Here is a 23,750-nt window from a genome sequence, read left to right on the forward strand (position 1 = left end):
TTTGTTGCTCTTCCTTCCAAAAATGATCACATCACTCGGGAAAGAAAGAAGGAATCCTGATGACATCACTCTCTACACCCCGTGGGTCACGCGTGACTCCGTCCACACCTCCAGCCTCATCTTCCACTGCCTTCCCTCTACTCAGCTACGACGCCCCTCCGCCTGTCTCTGGAACCGTCAGGCTTGCGTCCACCTTCAGCTGTTCACACTGGCCGCCCCACCTGCTCCCTCGCCTCCGGCTCAGGCCTCCCTGGGCCTCGGAGGTCCAGGAGCCGACTGCCTGCGCTCAGACATCCTCCCCGCGGCGTCCGTCTGCCTTCACCTAAGCCTCACACTCCATCTCTCTCCGCCTCCTCTCCGTCCAAGTTCCCCGTCCGGATTCCCGTTAGCGACTCAAGGCGCGCAGGGTGCTCAGAGACTAAAGGAAGACGCGGCGGGAGGCGACCGTGGGCAGGAGACTGCCACCCCACCTCAGGTCCCCGGTGTTACTAAGACCACAAACCTGGCTTGTCATCCAGCACTGACCACGGGCCGGCCAGCTCAGCGTCTCTGAGCTGCAGCCACCAAACCCGAAGAGCGGAGGAGCATTTACCCCGCAGCGCCCAGAGCCTACCTCGTCAGGACGAAACGAGGAGGGGGCGAGCGCGGCGGAGCCTTAGGTGACAGCCGCACGACTCCCGCTTCTCCTGCTGGCAGCTCCGGACGCCGTGCTGCAGCCCGGGGAGGCGGCCGCCTTCTCCTCCCGCCGTCGCGCGGCTGCCGCGGCGACCTCCGATGGCCCCGCTCCTTCGGGGGCATCGTGTGCGTCATGAGCGCCGCGCCAGCGCAGCGGAAGGCCCGGGGACCTGTCCTGCGTGAGGCGCGCCAAGGAGATGCCCAGGCGGACGCCTGCAAATCCACTTCGCGGCGCGGGGTGGGGGTGGTGGTGGCTCGGAAACCCCTGCGGACCGTACCGAGGGACGAGTGGAGCCGTGGGGTCGCGGAGGTGGGCGGCGGGAGGGACGGCCTTGGGCTCAGATCGGTCACCTCGCGGGCGGGCGGGCGGGCGGCAGGGCTGCCCGGCGCGGGTGTCCCGGCGATGTGTGGCGCTGAAGCGGCGGCGGGAGTAGCGGCGGCGGCGGCGGCGGGCTCGGCTTCGGTTTCGGCTTCGCGGCGGTGCCGGCGGCGGCGGCGCAGGCTCCTCCTCAGGAGCTGGCGAGCCTGGGCTTGAGCGGCGGCCCGGCGAGGCCCTTGCACAGCGCCCCGCTTCGGGGCCCTCCCCGCCTCGCCCTGCCCCGGGAGCCTGCCTCCCCGGCCGGGGATGAAGCCGGGAGACGGCCGCGCGGGGCCCAGCACAAAGCCTCGTCCCCAGGGGCCGCCGCGGTCGCCGCCGGCCTAGAGCCTCCCGCAGAAGCCGAGCCGGCGCCGGGGCCCCCATTCCCGCCGGTCCCCAGGGGCGGCTGCTGCCCGCTGCTGCGGGGCCCAGGGGCCGGGACTCCGAGCCCTTGGCTCCCGCCGCCGCCGCCGGGGGACCGTGCAGCCGCGCAGCCTCGGCCGCTGTTGACTGTGGGGGCCCCACGGAGCATGTCGGAGCAGAGCGACATGGAGAAAGCCATTAAGGTAAGGGGGGGGCGACGCCTCCTCCTTCCCTGCCTTGTCCGGTGGCTTTCCCTGGGCTGCAGGAGGGGATTTGGGATCAGAGTTCCAAGGGTTCAGGCCTCCCCGGATTCCGTACAGGGCGTGTGGGGTATGTTTGTGTCTGACTGCAGCTTCCTGGGTCCAGGTGTGTATGTGTGCGTGTGTGTTGACTCCAGCGTCCGGGGTGCAGCTGAGTGGTGTGGCGATACTTGCTCTGTGTGGGAAGAAGGGGGTCCCACTACTCTGTGTGCACCCCCAGCTTTTGCTTCTGGGTTTTCTCCGCCCCTCCCTTTTGTTTACAGTCAGCCTCCTGCAGGCTCGCTCCTGACAAAGCCTGCCCTTTGTTCTCGCCTTTCGGTGGGCTCTCCTCCCCTCTTTCTCCTTCCTTTTCCCTCCTGGGAGGTATTGAGTTTATTGAGGAAGGATCAACACTCTCCCGCGATTTATTGCTCTGTTAACTGCCAGAAAAGCAAATATATGTGTTCTAAAATGACCTAAGTAAAATGACAAGTTGCCTAAAACCTATCTTTTTACTCTCTTTTTAAACAGGCAGTTTTTGCACACTCAGTCTTGACAGCCGTAGCTGGGGGATTTGAGACTTATTAAACTGAACAGCGAAGGCTCACGCTGGCTCTTGTGTGTTTTACGCTGCCAAAGGAGTCCAGGACGTGTCAGGATTTCCTTTTCCTCTAGTAAGAAGCGTCGCTTGCAGACTGGAGGCATTTCTCCTTGAAGATGCAGTCACTGTATGAACTTAGACTTCGCGCAGTTAAGGGGATGCTACATATAGTTTGCAGAACTCATGAGTTATTTCAAATAAACTTAACCTATTAGAGTAGAAATCAATAAGTATGTATTAGGCAAGATCAGATTTCACTGAATGAAAATAAAGTTCCTGAAATAAATCCTTTTTATTTCTTTTTGTTTGAGTTTTATTGGTACACATTCATGATGTGCTGCCTTAATTTTTAATTAAGAAAATTTATGTGAATGGATTAATGAGACAGACGTTCTTCCATTCATTGGTTCACTTCTCAGATGCCTTGAGTGGCAGCGGCTGGGCCTGGAGCCTGGAACTCAGTCCAGGTTTCCCATGTTGGTAAAGGGACCCGACTTCTTGAGCCTCTGAGGGTATACATTGGCAAGAATCTGAACTTGGAAATGGAGCCAGGCCATGAACCCAGACACTGGTATACGATGCAGGCTTTCCAAGCAGTGCCCTTAACTGCTGGGCTGGGTGCCTGCCCTGCTGCCCGAAATGACATGATTTGCTTTTAAGTCAAAGCATTTGTAGCAGATTTTTAAAACCAGTAAGTGCCTGCTCTGTGTCGGGTGCTTTCCTGGTCATAAGGGGTACACACTATACTCTAAAAAATGTCCCTGCTTTCATGTAGTTTGGTGTTCCCGATGGAGGGCGAGGTAATGAACACTGTCAGCTAGTTATAGTTCAGTATAGAAAAGACGAGTAGTACTGCTTTAATGGGGTCGTCAGGAAAGGCATCCCAGAGGAGGTAACACTTGTGTATAAATGAGAAGGCCATGGAGGCAGTAGGCCAGCACTGTTGCAGGACCAGGTATTACAGGCGTGGGGACAACACGTGGTCTGAAATGCAGTAGGGCTGTGCACAGTGATGGTTTGCAACGCAATGGGCAGCAGAGCATGGAGGGCTCTGATGAGAACTTCACAGGTCATGCAGAGGATTCACTTTGCTCCGTCAGGGAGGATCAGTGGGAGGAGTAATATGAGAGCCAGCATTGGGCGCATGGGGTTGAGATGCCACCTGCTTTGTGGCATCCCACAAGTGCTGGCATCCCTTGTGGGCGTTGGTTTGAGCGCGGCATGCTCCACTGCTGATCCAGCTCCTTGCTCATGGTCCTAGGAAAGCAGCAGAGGACGACTCAAGTCCTTGGGTCCCGTATCCATGTGGGAGACCTGGATGAAGGTCCTGGCCCCTGGCTTTGACCTGGCCTAACCCTGGGTGTAAATGGTCATTTGGGGAGTGAACCAGTGGATGGATCTCCCTCTCCCTCCTTTGTGACTATGCCTGTCAAGTAAGTTGAATCTTTTTTTTTTTTTTAAAGAGGGATACACTGCTAATGGCTAATTATACAAATAGGAAAGCAATGTTACATTAACCACCCAGGGAGACATGAATTGGAATACCAGCCTCTGTGCTTATTAGCTTGTGTCCTTGAGTAAGTTATTTTCTTTCTGTCTCCTAGTTCCTTGTCCACCAAAGGAGACTTCTAAAGGCACTCCTTGGGGCAGGCATGTGGACCACCTGGATTGCCTGGTTTCTATACCTGGCTCCCTCCTGACGCCAGCCTGCTGGTCATGCAGACCCTGGGAGACGGTGGTGATGTCTCAAGTGACGTAGGAGAACTGGATGGAATTTAAAGCTCCCAGCTTCGGCCTGGTCCAGCGTAGGCTGTTGTGCTTGTGCAATGAGCCAGCGGATGGGAGTTTATTCTTTCTCTTAAATTTCAAGTCAATTAATTAAAGGATAGAAAGCACTCCTCAACAACACTCCATGGTTAACTTATTTAGTGGGGCCTGGTGCCGTAGCCTAGTGGCTAAAGTCTTCGTCTTGAATGTGCCAGGGTCCCATATGGACGCCAGTTCTAACCCCTGCAGCCCTGCTTCCCATCCAGCTCCCTGCTTGTGGCCTGGGAAAGCAGTGGAGGATGACCCAAAGGCTTGGAACCCTGTACCCACATGGGAGACCAGGAATAACCTCCTGGCTCCTGGCTTTGGGTAGGCACAGTTCCGGCCATTGTGGCCACTTGGGACATGAAGCAGTGGATGAAAGATCTTTCTCACTTTGGATCTCCTTCTCTCTGTATATCTGCCTTTCTAGTTAAAAAAATATATATTGGGCCCGGCGCAGTGGCCTAGCGGCTAAGGTCCTCGTCTTGAATGCCCCGGGATCCCATATGGGCGCCGGTTGTAATCCCGGCAGCTCCACTTCCCATCCAGCTCCCTGCTTGTGGCCTGGGAAAGCAGTGGAGGATGGCCCAAAGCTTTGGGACCCTGCACCCGCATGGGAGACCTGGAAGAGGTTCCTGTTTCCTGGCTTCGGATCTGAGCAGCACCGGCCCGTTGCGGCTCACTTGGGGAGTGAATCATTGGACGGAAGATCTTCCTCTCTGTATATCCGACTTTGTAATGGAAATAAATAAATATTTAATATATATATATATTAAAAAAGGAAAGAGATTCTAAGTAAATAAAATCCCACAGTATATTTTTGGCTTCTCTTATTTGGCATAAAGCTTGAGTTTCAACCATGCTTTAGTAGTTAATTCCATTTCATTTTTGAATAGATTTCTTTTTTGGAGATTTATTCATTTTTATTTGAAAGGTAGAGTAACAGAGAGGAGAGATTGAGAGATCTTTCATCTGCTGGCTCACTTCTCAAATGGCCATAAGACTGTAGCTGGGTAGAACAGGAGCCAGGAGCCTCCTGTGGGTCTCCACATGAGTACAGGGTCCCAAGGACCTGAGCCATCCTCTGCTGCCTTCCCAGTCCATAGACCGGGAGCTGGATCGTTGTTGCAGGTGGAAGACCAAGATGCTAAGCCACTGTGCCAGCTCCTAGATAGCCTGCTTTTATTGCTTACCAGTCCCTAGTGGATAGACTTTTATTTTGTTTCCAGTTGTTAGCTGTTATGAATAAAATGATAAGTCTGAGTTTTTCTGGAAATACATGTTTTAATTTCTTCTGGGTAAATATCCAGAGGTGGAATTACTGAGACATAAGAGAAATTTTTAAGAAGGTATTAAGACTTTTCTGTAATAGCTATACTATTATATATTCTCACTGGTAGTGTTCATGGGACTTAGTTTTTTGGCCACAAATATTCAGTGCTGTGGGTCTTTTTATTTAAGTTATTCTGACAGGTATTTAGTGATATTAGGTCTAATGTCCATGTTGAATTAAGTTTTACGTTTGATATGATGAAAAAGTATAATTTTTTTTTAAATACAGATGACCAATTCTTTAGGACCATTTTTTGAAAAGATTCTTGTGCCCATTGAATTATCCTGGCATCTTTGTTGAAAATCAATTGATCCTTTATGTTTGAGTCAATTTCTGTATTCCCTTTTGTATTCCATTGGTCAGTATGACTTCCTGCCAGGAGCACACAGATTTGATTACTAAAACTTCATTGTAAGATTTCAAGTCCTGTAATGTGAGAGCTAACTTTGTATCAGGAGTATGTTCGCTCCTAGAGTTCCTCCTGTTTCCAAATTTTAGAATCGTCTTGTAATCTCTTCAATAAAGTCTTCTAGGATTTCAATAAAAATGACCTAGATGCTGATGACCAGTGTGGGTACAGTTTCCATCTTAACAATATTGTCTTTTTAAAAATTTTTATTTATTTTATTCAAAAGATGTATTTTACAGAGAAAGAAGAGACAGAACAGAGATCTAGCTCTCTGCTTCACTCTCCAAATGGCTGCAATGGCCAGAACTGAGCTGATCAGAAGCCAGAAGCCAGGAGGTTCTGTCTCTTACATGGGTGTCAGGGCCCAAGGACTTGGCTGTTTTATTCTGCTTTTCCAGCCATAAGCAGGGAGCTGCATCAGAGGAGGTGGAGCAGTGGACTCAGGTGAACACTATGGGGGATGCTGGCTTTGCAAGTAGTAGATTAACTTGCTGACACAACCCCCCCTCCCACCATCATAGTGTTTTGTTTGTTTTTGTATGTCTAGCACTGGGCATTTAAAGACTATATTGTGGCAACTATATTATTCTTCATTTTGTAGCTTGTTATGTTTAATAAATTACCTATTAAACTGGAGTTTAGGACCCGGCGGCGTGGCCTAGCGGCTAAAGTTCTTGCCTTGAACGTGCCAGGATCCCATAAGGGCGCCGGTTCTAATCCCGGCAGCTCCACTTCCCATCCAGCTCCCTGCTTGTGGCCTGGGAGGGCAGTTGAGGACGGCCCAATGCATTGGGATCCTGCACCCACGTGGGAGACCTGGAGGAAGTTCCTGGCTCCTGGCTTTGGTCTGGCACAGCACTGGCCATTGCGGCTCACTTGGGGAGTGAATCATCGGATGGAAGATCTTCCTGTCTGTTTCTCCTCCTCTCTGTATATCTGACTTTGTAATAAAAAATAAAATAAATGTTTAAAAAACAAAAAACTGGAGTCTATCTCCATCAACTTTGGACTTTTTAGCCTCCACAACTGTAAGAAAAGTCTGTTCTTGGGGTTGGCGTTGGCCACAGTGCTGGGCTCTGGCTGGGGATTGTGTCAAGTGTCAAGGTTCCAGCACCCCCTGCACGCATGATTGTACACTCTTGCTGGTGTGCAATCTGAGTCAGCAGTGAGGGCTGTAGTTAGGTGCCCTGGGGCGGATCTGCACTGAGCTGTAACGCCTGACTTTGCCTGGAACCACCTGTCTGTTGCTGTCTTTTGGGACGTGAACCAGTGGATGAAAGCTCTCACCTCTGTCTCTATTTCACAAAAAGAAAAAACCAAACCAACCAACCAACCAAACAAAACCAGAAGAAAAACCTCTGTTCTGTATCATCTACTCAATCTCAGGCATGCTGTTACAGCCCAAGACAACTAGTTACATGTGTGGATCGGAGTTCTGTGTAGCAGGACTCCTCTCTGCATTACACTTGTCCTGATCTGTGTGCGGGAGTCTGGCTAATTATCCTGGATAGCAGAAATGGAACTGATGTTGGGGGGAAGAGACTAAAGAGAGGTGCTAGTCCTGACAGTGCCTGTAACCCGTTGTTTGGTTTTGATAAGTCCCTTACCCTGATGTGCGGTTTTTCCAGAGAGTTTGTTTGAGTGTTGCTGTTTCTGTTCATCATCTGGGTTTTAGTCTGCCTTCCAGGTGTTTGTTCCGTAGACAGTGAGCATTTATTATATATGGAGGATGTTTATCAAGACCTGGGCAGTACTGGTGGGTATTTAATCCACAAGCTCATGCCTGCATGGAGTGCCCTGGGTGGATGCGTGCCTCTCGCTAACTCCAGTAACGCCTGGTGCAGTCCCTGGAGGCAGCAGGGATGACTCAAGCGACTGGGTTCCTGCCACCCACGTAGCAGCCCTGAATTGAGTTTCTGGCTCCAAACCTTGGTCCAGTCCTGGCCTTTGTGGGCATTTGGGAGATGAACGAGCAGGTGAAAGGTCTGAGTCTCTCAGATGAATAAAATAAAACCAAAAAACCTGGGCAGCAGAAAGGAGTGAAACTAAAGGGTGTCCTTAGCTTGTAACAGACCTGCATGTACACTGGGTGAATGTCTCCAGCCTGGTATGAGGAATGTCCTAATGCCTCAGTGAGCTGTGCCACAGAAACTAATGTCCTGTTCCCATACAGTGAGTTTCTAGTGATAAACTGGGGGCAGGCAATGGGCGTGGTGGTTAGACACCACTTGGGACAGCTACATTACTGTATCGCAGTGCTTGGGCTCAAGTCCTGACTGCTTCCTGCTGGTGCGCACTCTGAGAGCAGCTGATGGCTCACGTAGCTGGGTCCCTGCCACCCATATGGGGTTGAATTCCTAGCTCCTGGCTTTGACCCGACACACCCCTTAACTGGCCTTTGGGAAGTAACCCAGCAGATGGAAGATAATCTCCAGTTTTTTTTTTTTTTTAAGATTTATTCATTTTTACTGAAAGGTAGAATTACAGACAGAAAAGATCTTCCATTTGCTGGTTCATTTCCCAAATGGCCACATCAGCTGGAGCTGAGTCAGGCCAAAGCCAGGAGCCAGGAGATCTTCCGGGTCTCCCACGCGAGTGCAGGGTCCCAAGGCTTTGGGCTGTCCTCTGCTGATTTCCCAGGCCGCAAGCAGGGAGCTGGAAGGGAAGTGGAGCAGCCAGAATATGAACTGGTGCCCACGTGGGATCCTGGCATGTGCAAGATGAGGATTTAGCCACCAGGCTATCGCACCAGACCCTAGAAGTTACAGCATTTAAAACCGTTTTGTTTTCAGAGGTTTTTTTTTTGTTTTTTTTTTTTACTTTAAAGGCAGAGTTACAGAGAGACAGACTTTCTACCTGCTGGTCATTCCCCAAGCGGCTGTCTGAGCTCCACATGGATGCAGGGACCCAAGAACTTAGGCCATCTTCAGCTGCTTTCCCAGGTGCATTTATAAGGATCTGGATTGGAAGGGGGGCAGCCAGGACGCTAGCCTGTGCTCCAGTAGTTTGTCTTCACCCTCAGAAAACCATTAACTAACTGTTCAACTGAAACTGGAGGATGAACCGAAGTGTTTCTTTTTGTTCTAAAATCGTTGCTTTCTTGTGGGAAGGCACTGATTGAAGCATGTGCACCGGGTGTCCAGTTACAAAGTCCTGTTGCGCACAGCTCTGCTTCTCGGATTCTAGAAGACGACAGGACTGCTCTTGCCCTACTCCTGCCTGATTGTTCAGCTTTCTAATTGGGGAATCATTCTTTGCCATCTTTGCTTTTTCATTTTAACAGGAAACCTCCATTTTAGAAGAATACAATATCAACTGGACTCAGAAGCTGGGAGCCGGGATTAGTGGTCCAGTCAGGTAAGAAGTCCAATGGGAGACTTACACAAAGATTGCTGTGCAAAGGGCGAGTGAATTAGCCGCTCGAGGTGTGTCCAGTTTGAGGTACAAGCTCAGTTTAACAAGTTGAAGGCTTTTCTTGTATTTGGAAATACAGTTAAGTGACCGTGGGGCGTGGTCTGCCACAGGGAAGCATTTATACGAGGTGGGCACGGTGGGGCCACCACACACTTACTTCACTGATCCACAGTAGTGAGTTGATGTCGTGTGGCTCACTCTAATCTCTTGAAAGAGAGAGAAAAATGCGTCCCTCTCTCCTCGCCTGTTCCTCATGCAGACAAGTTTTATTTTGATGCTGCTGGATATACCCATGATTATAAGTAAAGTTTTCAAAGAGTAAATGTGTAAATTTTTACTGGAACAAAATTGATCTCTGACTGATTTCTTGTTTTTCCAAATCTAGAGTCTGTGTAAAGAAAGCTACCCAAGAACGGTTTGCACTGAAAATTCTTCTTGATCGTCCAAAAGCTAGAAATGAGGTATGGTCCTTTATTGTCTTGACTTACCTACGTACTTGAAGTGCCCGGGAACTGTGCTTCTTAGATGTGAGACTATTTTCCTACAGGGAATGCAGAGATGGATGAAGAATTGTATGTCCATTCTCTCTCTCCCCTGATCCTGTTACCATGTGAAGGAGCTCCTGGTACTGCTGGTCCTGAGCATAGTCACCGCTTGTCTTTTTTTTTTTTTTTTTAATTGGTGTGATTCTAATACCCTGACTCTCACATTCACTTTAGTTTTTGCTTATTTACACTGTGTTTGAAGGATGATGGGTCAAGTGCACTGTCTAAAGAAGGGGATGCTGCAGGACTCAGAGAATGTGCTTTAGTTTTCAAAAATGTATGCTTTTCAGATGACGTAGATGCACTGATGACAACTAACAACATATGCAACGAAGGACACATTCTTTTGCTTAGAGGGAAACAGGGATAATTTCCAAAATAAATTGAGTTATTTGCCATGTTTCTTTTTGCCACATTTCTCATTTGCTAATAGAACAGTAGAAAATAAATCTGTTTTTAAAGTCTTATTCATGGAAAGAGCGTGTGATACTACTGTGTTTTTTACATCATTCCAGATGATACGAGTTTTATGGTGGTAGGTTTATCGCCTTGTATCTGGGGTGGCCTTTTGTTTGTGGGAAGCTTGGAGTTGGCATTCTCTGTGTACAGAAGCATCCCCTGTGTTCTCTTCCAGGTACGCCTGCACATGATGTGTGCCACACACCCCAATATAGTCCAGATTATTGAAGTATTTGCTAACAGTGTGCAGTTTCCTCATGAGTCCAGTCCCAGGTAAGAGCACGCAAGCTCATCATCTCGCGCCCATTCGTAGGCCAAGGTACTGCAGGATCTTCTCTTTCACACTCTCTCCCCTCATCCTTTTCTCTTTCCCCTGTGTTTTGGAAATATCAAACATGTATAAAAGCAGACAGAATTATGGGATGAGCCCCCAGCTTTATCTGCTAGCACCTCATGGCCAGTTTTGTCCTCGGTACCCCCACCCACTCTTGCAGCCCCCTAATTATTTTCATTACTTTTTAAAAATTTTTTTAGAGAAATATTTGTTTTTATTGGAATGGCAGATTTACAGAGAAGGAGAGGCAGAGAGAAAGATCTTCCATGCACTGATTCACTCCCCAAGTGGCCTCAATGGCCAGAGCTGAGCTGATTTGAAGCCAGAAGCCAAGAGGTTCTCAGGTCTCCCACATGGGTGCAGGGTCCCAAGGCTTTGGGCCGTCCTCGACTGCTTTCCCAGGACACAGGCAGGGAGCTGGATGGGAAGTGGGACTGCTGGGATTAGAACTGGCACCCATATGGGACCCTGGTGCATGCAAGGAGAGGACTTTAGCTGCTAGGCTACGGCACCAGGCCCACAAATTTTTCTCTTTTTTTATTTTTAAGATTTTTTTTTTTTATTGGAAAAGCAGATATACAGAGAAGACAGAGATACAGAGAGAACATCTTTATCTGCTGGTTCACTCCCCAAGCTGGCACAACAGCCAGAGCTTAGCCAATCTGAAGCCAGGATCTAGGAGCTTTTTCCAGGTCTCCCACACATGTGCAAGGTCCCAAGGCTTTGCGCCATCCTTTGCTGCTTTCCCAGGTCACAAGCAGGAGCTGGATGGGAAATGGAGCAGCTGGGACATGAACTGGCACCCATATGGGATCCCAGGACATGCAAAGCGAGGATTTAGCCACTAGGCTGTTGTGCTGGGTCCCCCTGCCCCCTCCCCCCTACTTTCTCCTTTTAACAGGAAGCATTGGGGTTGGCATTTAGTCAGTTGATTAAGATGCTGTTTTAAATGACCGTGTCCCACGCTAGAATGCCTAGGTTCAAAACCCCGCTTGGGCTCCTGACTCCAGCTGCTTACTAATGCAGACTCTAGGAAGCAGTCGGTGATGGCTCCAGTAACTGGGTTCTTGCCTCCAGTGTGGGAGATCAGGATTTAGTCTGGCTCATCCTTGGTCACTGTGAGCGTTTGGGGAGCGAATAAGCACTCTTTCTCTGTTAATTTTTCTCCTCTCCTTTACTTCTTAAGGTAAAAAACAAGAAATCCTTTGCTGTGGAACTGAAGCAGGTTCTGTTTCCAGTCACTGCAGGAGGCCCAGGTGTCATTCTAGGCAAAGCCTTAGAAACTCATGGAGCAGAATGCCCCTGCTTAGTCTGGCTTTCCCTTTAGAGAAAACAATCTATGTTATTTTTATAGCTGCCAAACATTTGGCAAGCTCATTGGGTGGCATTCCAATCCTTGTCTAGGGAACTTAAAATCAAATATTCCCTGGCTGTGTTTTGGGGTGGTGTATGTAAATCATCAGAGCCGTGTGATGGACACTGAGCGGCATCCATCCAGCAGTGTGAGCTTCCAGAGGGGGAGAGCTGCAGGTGCAGTGTGGAGGCGAGGCATCTCCAGCAGACCTGTGTGGAGCTCAGCTCCTGATGGGAGGGGAGGTGCTTTACAGCTGGAGAAGGAAAACAGCATAGGAAAAGCCAGTAGGAAATCACATGACTGTTTTCACAATTGTGCTCTGTTGGTGAAAGCATTTGGATGGAAGCTGGAAGCATTTCTATCAAAGGTAGTAACCAAAATTTAGGATATGTGGTTTTTTTGGTTTTGTTTTGTTTTAAGAGAGTTTTGCTCTTAGTAGCTGTGTTACCCTGGATTTAGGAAGGGGTTACACACCTTATAGCCAAGCTAGATGTATTTAGATCAGTCTCTTGATTTTTCAAGGTTTTTGTTTTGTTTGGTTGCTTGGTTGTATTTTTTTTTTTTTTTTAATTTAACAAAATCAAATGCTTTCAAACAGGGCTCGACTCTTAATTGTAATGGAGATGATGGAAGGGGGAGAGCTATTTCACAGAATCAGCCAGCACCGGCACTTTACTGAGAAGCAAGCCAGCCAAGTAACAAAGCAGGCAAGTTAACCCCGGGTACCAATCAAACTGCCAACAACGTTGGTTACCAAGTGCAATTTCTTTAGGGGGAATAAAAGAAAGCTGGAAGAAAAGCTCTATTTGACTTCTCATTGCCTGCTTTGTTATGTCATCAGAAAAGATGTCTTGGCAGAGGAATGTGATTCTGTTTATGTTGTGGCAGGGCTGCCTGTATTCTTCACTGGTTATCTTCTGTTTCCTGAGGCCTATTGTGACATTTAATTAAACCCTGGAAGAGAGTTGATCTTAACTCCTTTGTAGGCCATGGCTATCTTTACACCTGTGGCTTCCACGGTTACGAGACTTTGAGATTGAACACTGCTTAATTCTACTTGAAAGATAGTCTAAAAATGTGTTGTAAGGCAGTTGAACACAGCTGCTTCATGTATGAGGCACCTTTCTTTTACTTTGATTCTAATAGTACTCTAAGATCTTTTTAATTCTGGGTTATTCCTAATTATATTTTATTTTGACATCATAACTTTATTGTCAAATGACTTTACATTTCAAACTATACTAGAAATGCAACTGGGTAATAGCCTGCTGTGAAGGTAAAAAGCGAAACCCTCTGTTTTTATCTAAAGACAAAGCAAACAGGGCAAAGAAAAGCAGAAAGCACGAACCTAATGGTTCTTAATAAACAAGTTCTCGGACATTTTCTGTGAGCCTAGAGCGTTTCCGATGCCTCCTTTCGGGTCGGGACAGATTGATCTTTTGATTGCTGAGAAAGTTCCATCCTGAGAGTTGACTGATGGTAGAATCCATTTTATTTCATGTTGAAAACAACAACTTTGCCTTTGTGAGATGCAAGGACTCAAGGGTGAGTCTGATCACCTGCACAACCAAACCCTTCAGCCCACTCACACAGGGACTGCTTTCCGAAACCTGGGTGATGTTGCCAGCGGGAGCTGGGAGAGTCCAGGCAGCTGGTTTCTCGCAGGCAGGGTTTCTGTTGAGCTCCCTGGAAGAGTGCAAGTTCTTGGCTGAGGGGAGACCCAGGCCCCGCGGGAGACTGCCCCCTGACGCCTCCCCTCTGCTCACTGCCTGTCACAGCGCAGATGCTTGCACAGCTTCCCATTTGGCATGGCAGCCGACCATCAGCACAGCACCACAAGCAGGGTTTTGTCTTGTGGGTTTTGTTTTTGTTTTTTGTCTAATTAAATATAGGATGCTTAAACTAATAGTAATTCAGTCCTGTTTTTTTTGGTACCTCAAGCCTTACTTAATTTCTGTGGGAAAATAGAAACTGACCAGAGCCTTAACTGATGTTAATGAAGCCTGTTTTTTTCTTTGTGACTTCCCGAGTTGTGTATTCCCAGGACATTAAAGATGGGTCTTTCTAAAAGACATTGCTCCACTGTGTCCTTTTTCAGATAGCTCTGGCACTACAGCACTGTCACTCGTTAAACATCGCACACAGAGACCTCAAGCCTGAAAATCTTCTTTTCAAGGACAATTCTTTGGTAAGAACACTTCCTGAATTTCGGTGCTGCCACTCTGATAAGGTGATGTGAATTTGTGGGACTTAGTATTTTGCGTGTTATTTGGAGGGTCCCCGGAAAGGGGCACGAGTCTATGTGCTGTGGTGTCCTGCTCTGAAGTGTCATGGCTTCATGGCTCCGAGCCTTGCTTCCCCTTCCTTCTGTTCCCCTGCATCTTATCCCACTCGGTGAGTTGCTGTCTTTTCTGCAAGGCTGTGGCTGACAGTGAGAGGTGACGGATAGTAGAGTGAGGGGGCAACAGGCCAATACATTGGTTTTGGTGCTGTCTTCACACATTACATTGGCTAACTGCAAGTGGGTAGAAATTCCTTACTTTTGTTTTCCTAAGAACAGTTCTTTAGTCTGAATAATTGTCTTCTGGCTTGGCGAGATGTTATTCATTGGCACATTTCTCAGCCAGAAACTTCTGAGAGCTGAAGGTAATTTGTCTTATACCTAGATTTTCTTTGAACGTTTCCTGAGAATTCTAGAACAGTGAGTGCCAATTGTTTATTTCAGGATGCCCCAGTGAAGCTGTGTGACTTTGGATTTGCTAAAATTGACCAAGGTGACTTGATGACACCCCAGTTCACTCCTTATTATGTAGCACCTCAGGTAAGTGTGTGTTGCTTCAACCCTAGACATATCATCCAGCTGCCCTCTGTGCCACGGCAGATGTAGGCCTGCAGTACAGACGAGAGGGGACATTTCAGTGGAAGAAACCACAGTGCTTCCTTTGGTATAGATATTTTAGTCTTTTCATTGAGGTATGATTTAGAGTCTCCAGTGATTACACATGACTTGGATCTCACAAGCTGGTCATTTTCCTGTCTGCCATGTATTGTGAAGTGCACATGGGGGTCCCTTACTGTATCAGCAATGACAGCTTCCTGTATGAGCGCTGGTTCAAGTCCTGGCTGCTCCACTTCTAATCCAGTTCTCTGTTAATGTTCCTGGGAAGGCAATGGAAAGTAGCCCAACTGCTTGGGCCCCAGTAGGTCATGGAAGACCTGGAAGAGCTCTTGCCTTTTGGTTTTGGCCTGATCTAGCCACGGCCATTGCAGCCATTTAGGGAATGAAGTAATGAATTGTAGATGAGAAGCTCTTTCTGCCTCTCCCAATCACTGTGTAACTCTACCCTTCAAATAAGTAAGTAAATGTGTAAATAAATCTTTGAATTGGGATATTTGGTCCACGGGAACACCCACAGGTAGGCGTGCATGCTAAAGCAGCTCTGGTGAAACCCATGGCTGCTGTCATCGGTAGTGGCAGTTACGAGGGGAACGCCGTGTTCGGGTCTACAATCTGTGGCTCCCTTTGCCAAGGTGGGACAAGCAAAGGCTAAAGAATTCACCTTAAAACTAAGTTAGATGTATCCTGCTGAGTTTTCTGTTCATGAAATTAATCGTTCTCTTAAAATAATAGATTTTAAGAAAGAACAAACTTAGGGCTCGGCAGCATGGCCTAGTGGCTAAGGTCCTCGCCTTGATCCCATATGGCCGCTGGTTCTAATCCCGGCAGCTCTACTTCCTCTCTATCTCTCCTCCTCTCAGTATATCTGACTTTGTAATAAAAATAAAATAAATCTTATGAAAAAAAAAAAAAGAACAAACTTAAAGAATTAACATTTAAGGAAAGCTTCAGTAATCCAGACGATTTTGCTGTGGACATGTATTAACTAAAAAGAATAGGCTGTAGAATAGACTCTACCATCAGTTGACTTTCAACCAAAGTATGAGATAATTCACTGATGCAAGGATGTGCTACAGATGCTGCAACAACTTGTTAGCCATAGGGAGACAAAAAAGAACCTTTTTCTTATTTCATACATTCTGTCTCAATGAATGTTAGACTGAAATGTAAAAGTTAAAAAAATTATACCCCTTACAAAAAAAATTAAAAAGCAAGCTATAAACTTTAGAGAAATTTATAGAAAGCACAATAGTGTGGCTCCTAAGATGTTTATGTCAAATCCCTAGGACCAATGAATAAGCAACTTTGCCAAAGGAACTTTTCACACTTAAATAAGTTAAGAAACTTAAGATGGCGTGGTGCTCAGGTAAACCCCATTGTAGTATGAGAAGTTGGCAGAAGGGTCAAGGATGGAAATATCATGTTAAGGATTTTGTATCTTCGCAGGAGGGATGTTGATCTGTAATCTTTTCTTATAATGTCTTTTCTTAGTTGGAGGGCATTGGGGTAATGTTGGCCTCACAAAAATAGGTGGGAAATAACCCCTGTATTTTCTGAAACACTTTGTAGAAGATTAATACAGATGCTCCTTGATTTTGTAATTGAGACATGTCCCTGCAGACTCACTCTAAGTTCGGAAAATTTGGGGGTGGAGATTTAAGCCATCTGAGTGCCTGGCAGTGGTTCTTAATTCCAGCTTTCTGCTCTTATGGACAATGGGAGGCAGCTGCTGGTCCATTCTTCAAGTGACCACAACTGCAGGCCAAAGACAGGGGCTTTACCCTCACCTCCCATGTGGGTGGCAGGCCCCAGCACTTGAACCAGTTCTGCTGCTTTTCCCAGGCCATTAGCAGAGAGTTGGGTAGGAAGTGGGGCAGCCAGGACACAAATCCGCACTCATTTGGGATGTCTGCATTGCAGGCATTGGTTTTACTCACCACACCACAACACCTATCCCTGTAGTCAAGCTCTTACCACCCACAGAGGAGAGCTGGCTTGAGTCCTCCTAGCTCCCAGTTACAGCTACCACGTCCAGGCGTTTAGCAAATGGCAGATGGGAGCTTGTTCACTGTCTTTTTTTGTGTCTCTCAAATACATTTAAAAAAAAAAGGAGGGAGGGAGAGAGGAATACTGCAGCTTAGCAACATGGTAGACTGTAGAGTATGGTTGTTTATCCTTACAGTTGCATGTCATGCAGTTTAAACCTTACTATTTATTTCTGAGGTCTTCTGTGTAATATTTTTGGAATGCAGCTGACCACAAGTAACAGAGTCAGGTTTGCCAATGTGTCCCCCAACCCTGGCAGCTCTGCTGCACAGCAGGACACAGTACTGCCAGGATGACAGTCCCACCCATGCCAGTGGCTACCTGCCTTCATGCTCAGAGCGTTGTGGCTGATATAGTCTTCAGGGGTGGCAAAGATCTTCAGCCTGATCCAGTAGCCATTGCCTGTCTGTTTCTGCCAGGCATAGAGGATGTCTTCAGCAAAAAAGGGAATCATCTCAGACTCCCTAATGTGCAAAGAGATCCATCTCCTCCAGGTGCATGCTCTGTATGTCCTTCAGCTGCAGCTGGCCATGCTTGGGACTGACTGACAAGGTTACCATTTGCAAGAAGAAAAGGAGTTTGAAAGTGCCGTGCTTCTGTGCAGATTGCCCCAGTTGCTGATGTCAGCTGTGTGTCCTCTTCTGCCTTCCTGAGTCTGTCTCACCTTGCAGGCCTTTGCTGGTGAATTTGCAGTTAAACTGTCCCCTTCATTTTGACTCCCGACAGGTACTGGAGGCACAGAGACGGCATCAGAAGGAGAAGTCTGGGATCATTCCTACCTCGCCGACACCCTACACTTACAACAAGGTAGAGGGACCGATACTTCTCTTTGCCTCTTGAATATAGTCCCAATCCCCGTTTATCCTATTTGTGGCCCTCTGTGGTAATGTGGTGAGCCACTTCCATCCTTAACTTCCTGTCCAAAAGACACACAGAAAAGTGTTTAGGATTCAAGTTTTTATCTGATGAAGTATGAAATAATGTTCTTACTCATTCAGCTTTTGCAGCAGGAACCAAAGGCCCATGGTCACCCATTGGGTTGCTTAATTTTGTTTTTTTAAGATTTACTTATTTTTACTGGAAAGGCGGATATACAGAGAGGAGGAGAGACAGAGCTAAAGATCTTCCAACTGATGGCTCACTCTCCAAGCGGCCACAACAGCTGGAGCTGAGCCAATCTGAAGCCAGGAGCCAGGAGCTCTTCCGGGTCTCCCACGTGGGTGCAGGGTACCAAGGTTTTGGGCCATCGTCGACTGCTTTCCCAGGCCACAAAAATGAAGCTGAATGGGAAGCGGGGCTGCTGGGATTAGAACTGGCACCCATATGGGTTCCTGGCGTGTGCAAGGTGAGGACTTTAACCACTATGCTATTGTGCCGGGCCCTGGGTTGCTTATTTTTGAAAAGATGTGGTTAGCTTGTTTTTTTGTCTTGTTTTTTGTCTTTTTTTTTTTTTTTTTTTTTTTTTTTTGAGGTGGGCACCATTTCTGTGATTACAAAACTAGAGAAAACTCATGTATGTTACCATTCTTTCCTATCCCATAAAATACTCAACCTAGAACAATGTCCAGCACAACTAGCAAGTGGTCCTAAATGTTAACTTGTTATAGTTACGATGCTTAATCTGTAGCCCACGTATCAAGCATCTTTATTCTGGAATTGAAGAGGGTTAGGGCCTCTTGAAACAGATCCCGGAATCACACGTTAAGTCAGAAGATAAAATTTGATGCTGCTTTAAGACTTGAGACTGGGTATAAATGACAGAGCTAGAACGTAGGATAGTAAAACACTGGGATTCCTGGGCCTGGCATGATGGCCCAATTGGCTGATCTTCTCCCTGCAAGCGCTGACATCCCATTTGGATGCCAGTTTGTGTCCCGGCTGCTGCACTTCCCATCAGGCTCCCTGGCTGTGGCCTGGGAAAGCAGCAGAGGACGGCCCAAGTTCTTGTGACACTTTCCGTCTACGGCCATACCACCCTGAACGCGCCTGATCTCTTGTGACACTTTCCTCAGGTGCATCAGCAGGGAGTTGGATGGGAAATGGAGCAGCTGGGACATGAACCCAAACCCAGATAAGATGCTGGCACTGTGGGTAGTCAGTTTTATCCACTACATTGTAATGAACTAAGTCATTTTTAAGATTCCTTTTCACCTCTATGATTTTATAGCATGGGTCATGTTATCCACAAGTATCTATTAAAATGATGCCAAAATGGGTGACAGTGCCTGAGACATCTTGAGTTCCACGCTCCTCTCCCAGCAGCATATAGCTATGGAATGAGTTGGGTGTGTGGCCAAGGGCAGGCTTACTGGGGTACTCTGCTCAAGTAGGCTCCTTTTTTGTTTTGAATTCAAGAACTGAATTAAGGGCCCAGCGGCGTGGCCTAGCGGCCAAAGTCCTCACCTTGAACGCCCCGGGATCCCATATGGGCGCCTGTTCTAATCCCGGCAGCTCCACTTCCCATCCAGCTCCCTGCTTGTGGCCTGGGAAAGCAGTTGAGGACAGCCCAATGCATTGGGACCCTGCACCCACATGGGAGACCTGGAAGAGGTTCCAGGTTCCCGGCTTCGGATCGGCGCGCACCGGCCCGTTGTGGCTCACTTGGGGAGTGAATCATCGGACGGAAGATCTTCCTCTCTGTCTCTCCTCCTCTCTTTGTATATCTGACTTTGTAATAAAAATAAATAAATCTTTAAAAAAAAAAAAAAGAACTGAATTAAAAAGCCTCTGTATACCCATTTCTGGGGCAACTAGAACATTTTTAACTAAAATAGGAGAGTTCTTTATTAATAACTATATAATGATTACAGGTCATGCAAGTCTCCTCAGTACCTGCAAGTCACAGGATTTGGTAGTTTGCTTTCTTTCATACTCTCACTCCCACCCCAATGGTATAAGTGCTTGTAAATGTGCTGAGTCATTTGTGGCCAAAGGAATTGTTTTCAGCCTCTGTTTTTCCCTTCAGCACCTTCCTTGACCTGGGTGAGACTGTTCAGGGACTTTACTAAACATGCTATATTGTGGAGTCAGTCTACGTGTGTCTAAGCTGCTTTATTTCTGCAGCTCAATCCGTGCACAGGCTGACCGAGTACATTTTATACCTAATTGGTTGATGTCAGTGTCTTCTTTGACTAAGAGGCAAAGTGTGTTTGACCTAAGCAATGAGAATGAAAATGAGTATCTTATCCCAGAATGACCTGGGGTGAAGACAAGCATATATGCAGTGTTTGTGGCATATAAAAAATATGGACAGAAAGGTTGGTTCCCCTGAGATGTGAGAAATGCTTTCCCAGTTTCTGTTAGGTGATTGTGGGAGACACAAACCAGTGTATGTCCAGGGCTGTTCCTGAGTCTGGGATGGGGCCTCACTTTGGGCACTGCCTTTGCTAAAGAAATTGTTTTCGTTTTTGCTTTCAGAGCTGTGACTTGTGGTCCCTGGGGGTGATTATCTATGTGATGCTGTGTGGATACCCGCCTTTTTACTCCAAACACCACAGCCGGACCATCCCAAAGGACATGCGGAGGAAGATCATGACAGGCAGTTTTGAGTTTCCAGAGGAAGAGTGGAGCCAGATCTCAGAGATGGCCAAAGATGTTGTGAGAAAGTGAGTCTCTGAGCTTCCGGAAGGTGGGGGGAGGCCAAGAAGACCTTGAAGTGGTGGATTATAAGGGGATGTTGAATAAGCTAAGAGGTTCTTCAGTAGACTCCTTCCTATTTAATATCACAGGAATCTTGTCCCTGGAACCTGATATGAGAGTTCCCAGTGTCCACACCTCTGTGAAAGTGAGCTTTTTGATTTGCCGTTTCATCTGTGGGCTTTGTCCCCTGGGCTGTGAGCCCAGGCCCCTCTAGCCAGTCACTGTGGCAGTCATTCAGGACACTAGATGGTAACCCTCTTGGTGCACCCTCCTTCCTGTATAAGTCTATCAGGATGGACATGATGTTGGGGTCTGAGATGAGGATGACATGGTTGACGTCTCACTCCTTGGAAACTGTCAGTCTGTGGTTTTGTCAGGCCTGGATCTCTCGCTCTAGCCTTCCCATTGCCAATTGTTTGCTCTGACATGTATTAGACTAAGGCAATTTGGTTAAGCATTGGAATAATGAGTAAATACAGGACAGCTGATTTAGAGTCCTTCAGTAGAGAAAGGACCCAGGTAAAAAGCCAGACCTAAATTTCAGGTATATTTAATTTTTATGCTCAGTCATGTGGGAAGCTCAGCTGCCTGTGGGTTGGGTATTGTTCTGATAGTCTCACTGCTTGGTCTTCACTGAGCAGTTTCTCCATCTGCACTGACATCAGGGGAAGCGTTAAAGGGGCATTACTTGGGAACCATCACCATTTCTGTATGTAGACAACTCCTGTTCAAAAGTGAGCTGGTCCGATTGGTCTATGTGCTAGAAGGAGGTATTGTGTTCTAGAATATAGAAAAGGACAAATTTTTAGGAGGGTGGGAGCAATGTTTCAATCATCAGGTATCTTCACACACTATCTCCATGCTATATTCAAAACTATTGAACTGAAATTTCAACAGCTTGTAAGTGGTTCTTTGCCATTTTTTTTTTTTATGTAATGTTTTTCCTGTTCCAAGACCAACAATGATTATCTTTTCAGCTTTGGGAGCTTCTTTAGCAAATTTGGAACCTTTTATTCAGAATGATCCAGAAGAATGTTGCAGAGAATCTTAAAAGAGCAGTTAGGCATGTTGTCCTGACTGGCGAATGAGGGATGCAGAGGTGAGCTAGAGAACTGCATGAGCATGAACGAGCAGGAGCTAAAGAAGCATGACCAGAAAGCAAGACGCGCAGAAGGATTCCCTCTGAGGAATTCTAGATCTCTATTCTTTGACTGTCTCTGGAATAAAGAATTCATTATCTTACACTAAAAGTTGTTGCATCATGGGTGACAATCTGCTTTTCAAACCACATGACCCTACAACTAATTTTGCAGCCACTGTCGATCAAGAGAGTTTTGAGTTCCTTTTAGAAGTAGAGCCCATCGTCCTAGAAGCCTCACTGTGGAGATTTGAATTGTTAGAAACTCTGGGCTATATGTAGGTAGGACTACCTGGCTGAACTTATGACTCAGATTGGAATACCATGGATTAAACCTTTCCCTCAGTGTCTTACTCATTTTGTCCAGTCTGGAAAGGACCACCCCAGGACACTATACTACACAGCTACTGCCTAGAACTCCACCCCTGCCCTGCAGATGGAAAGCATAGTCCTGCAGGAGTTGGCTGAAAATCAGAATAAGTCAGAGCTCTTTAGTACCAGACACAGGAACTTCCTGTGGCCATTTGTGAGCAGCTGGGTGCAGGACTGTTGGCTTTCTCTCCACAGGCTCCTAAAGGTCAAGCCAGAGGAAAGACTCACCATTGAGGGAGTTCTGGACCACCCTTGGCTCAACTCCACGGAAGCCCTGGACAATGTGCTACCTTCTGCTCAACTGATGATGGATAAGGTTTTAAATAATGCATATTTTGTTTGAAAAGGTTGAGAAGGAATACTGAATGCTAAGTGCTAATTCAGTAAAGGGGTAAAAGGCTAAACAGTGGACCACAAACAGGCTTTCCCAGAGGAACGTCTCTGGTTTCCTGAAAATTAGAATTCAAAGTAAAAAATGCAGCATGAAAGACCAGGTCAAGGCCCAGTAAATATGTGCAAAGGTAACACTCAGAAGAATCTCTTCCCCATTTGTGTTCCATATTTGCATATACTGTCCCCCACCACCAAAGGACTTACATAAGACTAATTGGGTACGTAAGAACCAGTAAAGTATAAACAGAGGAAGCATTTTAGATGCTGAAAGTTCATGTTCTATTTTCTGTGAATGTGCTCACGTTGGCAGCACATAAACCAATACTGGAATGAGGCAGAGAAGCTTTTCTGCGACTGCTATGGGAATTTGGAGAAAGATAGCATCTTTGAAGGGATGTCATTTTTCCAAAGAGAAGGAAAATGCTTTATATTCATTAATTCTACTGTAGCAGCTTTGGAGTTCTTTCAAAAAAAGTTTAGGCATGAACTATCCTTGAGGAATTCGTGTAGATGGCATCACGTGCCCAAGAATGATAGAGAGCATGAATGAAACATTAGGAGGTCATAGTGCATTGGTGGCCAGAACAGCCTGGCCCTAACAGTCACTGGTGAGACAGGCACGCTGGGATTAGGCCTTACAAATTGACTGACAGTTTTAGTGGGATAAAACTGAGAGGCCATGGTAGATTAAAATTTTTTGTAAAATATTCCTTTGAAACTTTTATTTTTTAACAGGCATAAAATCTTATGTATTTATGGGGTATGATATGTATACACTGTGTAGTGTCTAGTCAGGACAAACATACATTTAACATTTAGCATTTTTTTGTATTGAAAACATGATATTTTTTTTTCTTAAATTTGTTTATTTCAAAAGCTGAGTTACAGAGCAGGAGAGAGACTGAAAATCTTCTACCTGCTGGTTCATTCCCCAAATGGCCACAATGCTTGGGGCTGGGCCAAGTTGAAACCAGGAAAGTAAAATTCCGGTTGCGTCTCCTAAGGGGGCCTAATCACTTGGGCGATCTGATGTTGCTTCCCAGGCCATATTAGTAGGGTGCTGAACTGGAAGCAGTGCATTGGGGGCTTGAACCTGCACTCATAAGGGATGCTGGTGTCACAGGCAGCAGGTTAACCCCTTGTGGGCACAATGCAGGTCCCCTATGACACATTTTTGAAAAGAGCTTCCCCACTGAGAAAATATTTAGATAGGGTTGGCCAGCCAGATTTGCAGACTTGCTAACCTAGGACCTCTACAATGATCTAGAAGCTAAGGGATATCTCTGGAGGTAGAGAAGTAGAGCTGAATGAACAGCCTCACTCAGTATCTTGGAAGGAAAGTAATTTGGGGTGCCTGATCAGTAGGGCAC

The 23,750-nt window shown here is 46.8% G+C and overlaps 1 protein-coding gene across 2 annotated transcripts in view; it reads left to right on the top strand.

Annotated features, from left to right (window-relative positions):
* The first annotated feature begins 1,108 nt into the window (after positions 1-1,108).
* MAPKAPK5 (MAPK activated protein kinase 5) overlaps positions 1,109-23,750 on the top strand; it is a 28,766-nt gene continuing 6,124 nt past the window's right edge. The window contains exons 1-10 of one of the 2 annotated variants that reach the window (XM_058656580.1): positions 1,109-1,599; positions 9,071-9,144; positions 9,587-9,662; positions 10,381-10,478; positions 12,492-12,604; positions 13,996-14,081; positions 14,619-14,714; positions 17,565-17,645; positions 20,256-20,443; positions 22,183-22,303. In XM_058656580.1, the coding sequence (XP_058512563.1) occupies positions 1,564-1,599; positions 9,071-9,144; positions 9,587-9,662; positions 10,381-10,478; positions 12,492-12,604; positions 13,996-14,081; positions 14,619-14,714; positions 17,565-17,645; positions 20,256-20,443; positions 22,183-22,303 (969 nt within the window). In that variant the 5' untranslated portion in view covers positions 1,109-1,563. The remainder of the gene's footprint in view (positions 1,600-9,070; positions 9,145-9,586; positions 9,663-10,380; positions 10,479-12,491; positions 12,605-13,995; positions 14,082-14,618; positions 14,715-17,564; positions 17,646-20,255; positions 20,444-22,182; positions 22,304-23,750) is intronic. The other variant, XM_058656581.1, reaches the window with a different exon arrangement.

The sequence above is a fragment of the Ochotona princeps genome, chromosome 29 (assembly GCF_030435755.1).
Source record: "Ochotona princeps isolate mOchPri1 chromosome 29, mOchPri1.hap1, whole genome shotgun sequence".
Taxonomy (NCBI): domain Eukaryota; kingdom Metazoa; phylum Chordata; class Mammalia; order Lagomorpha; family Ochotonidae; genus Ochotona; species Ochotona princeps.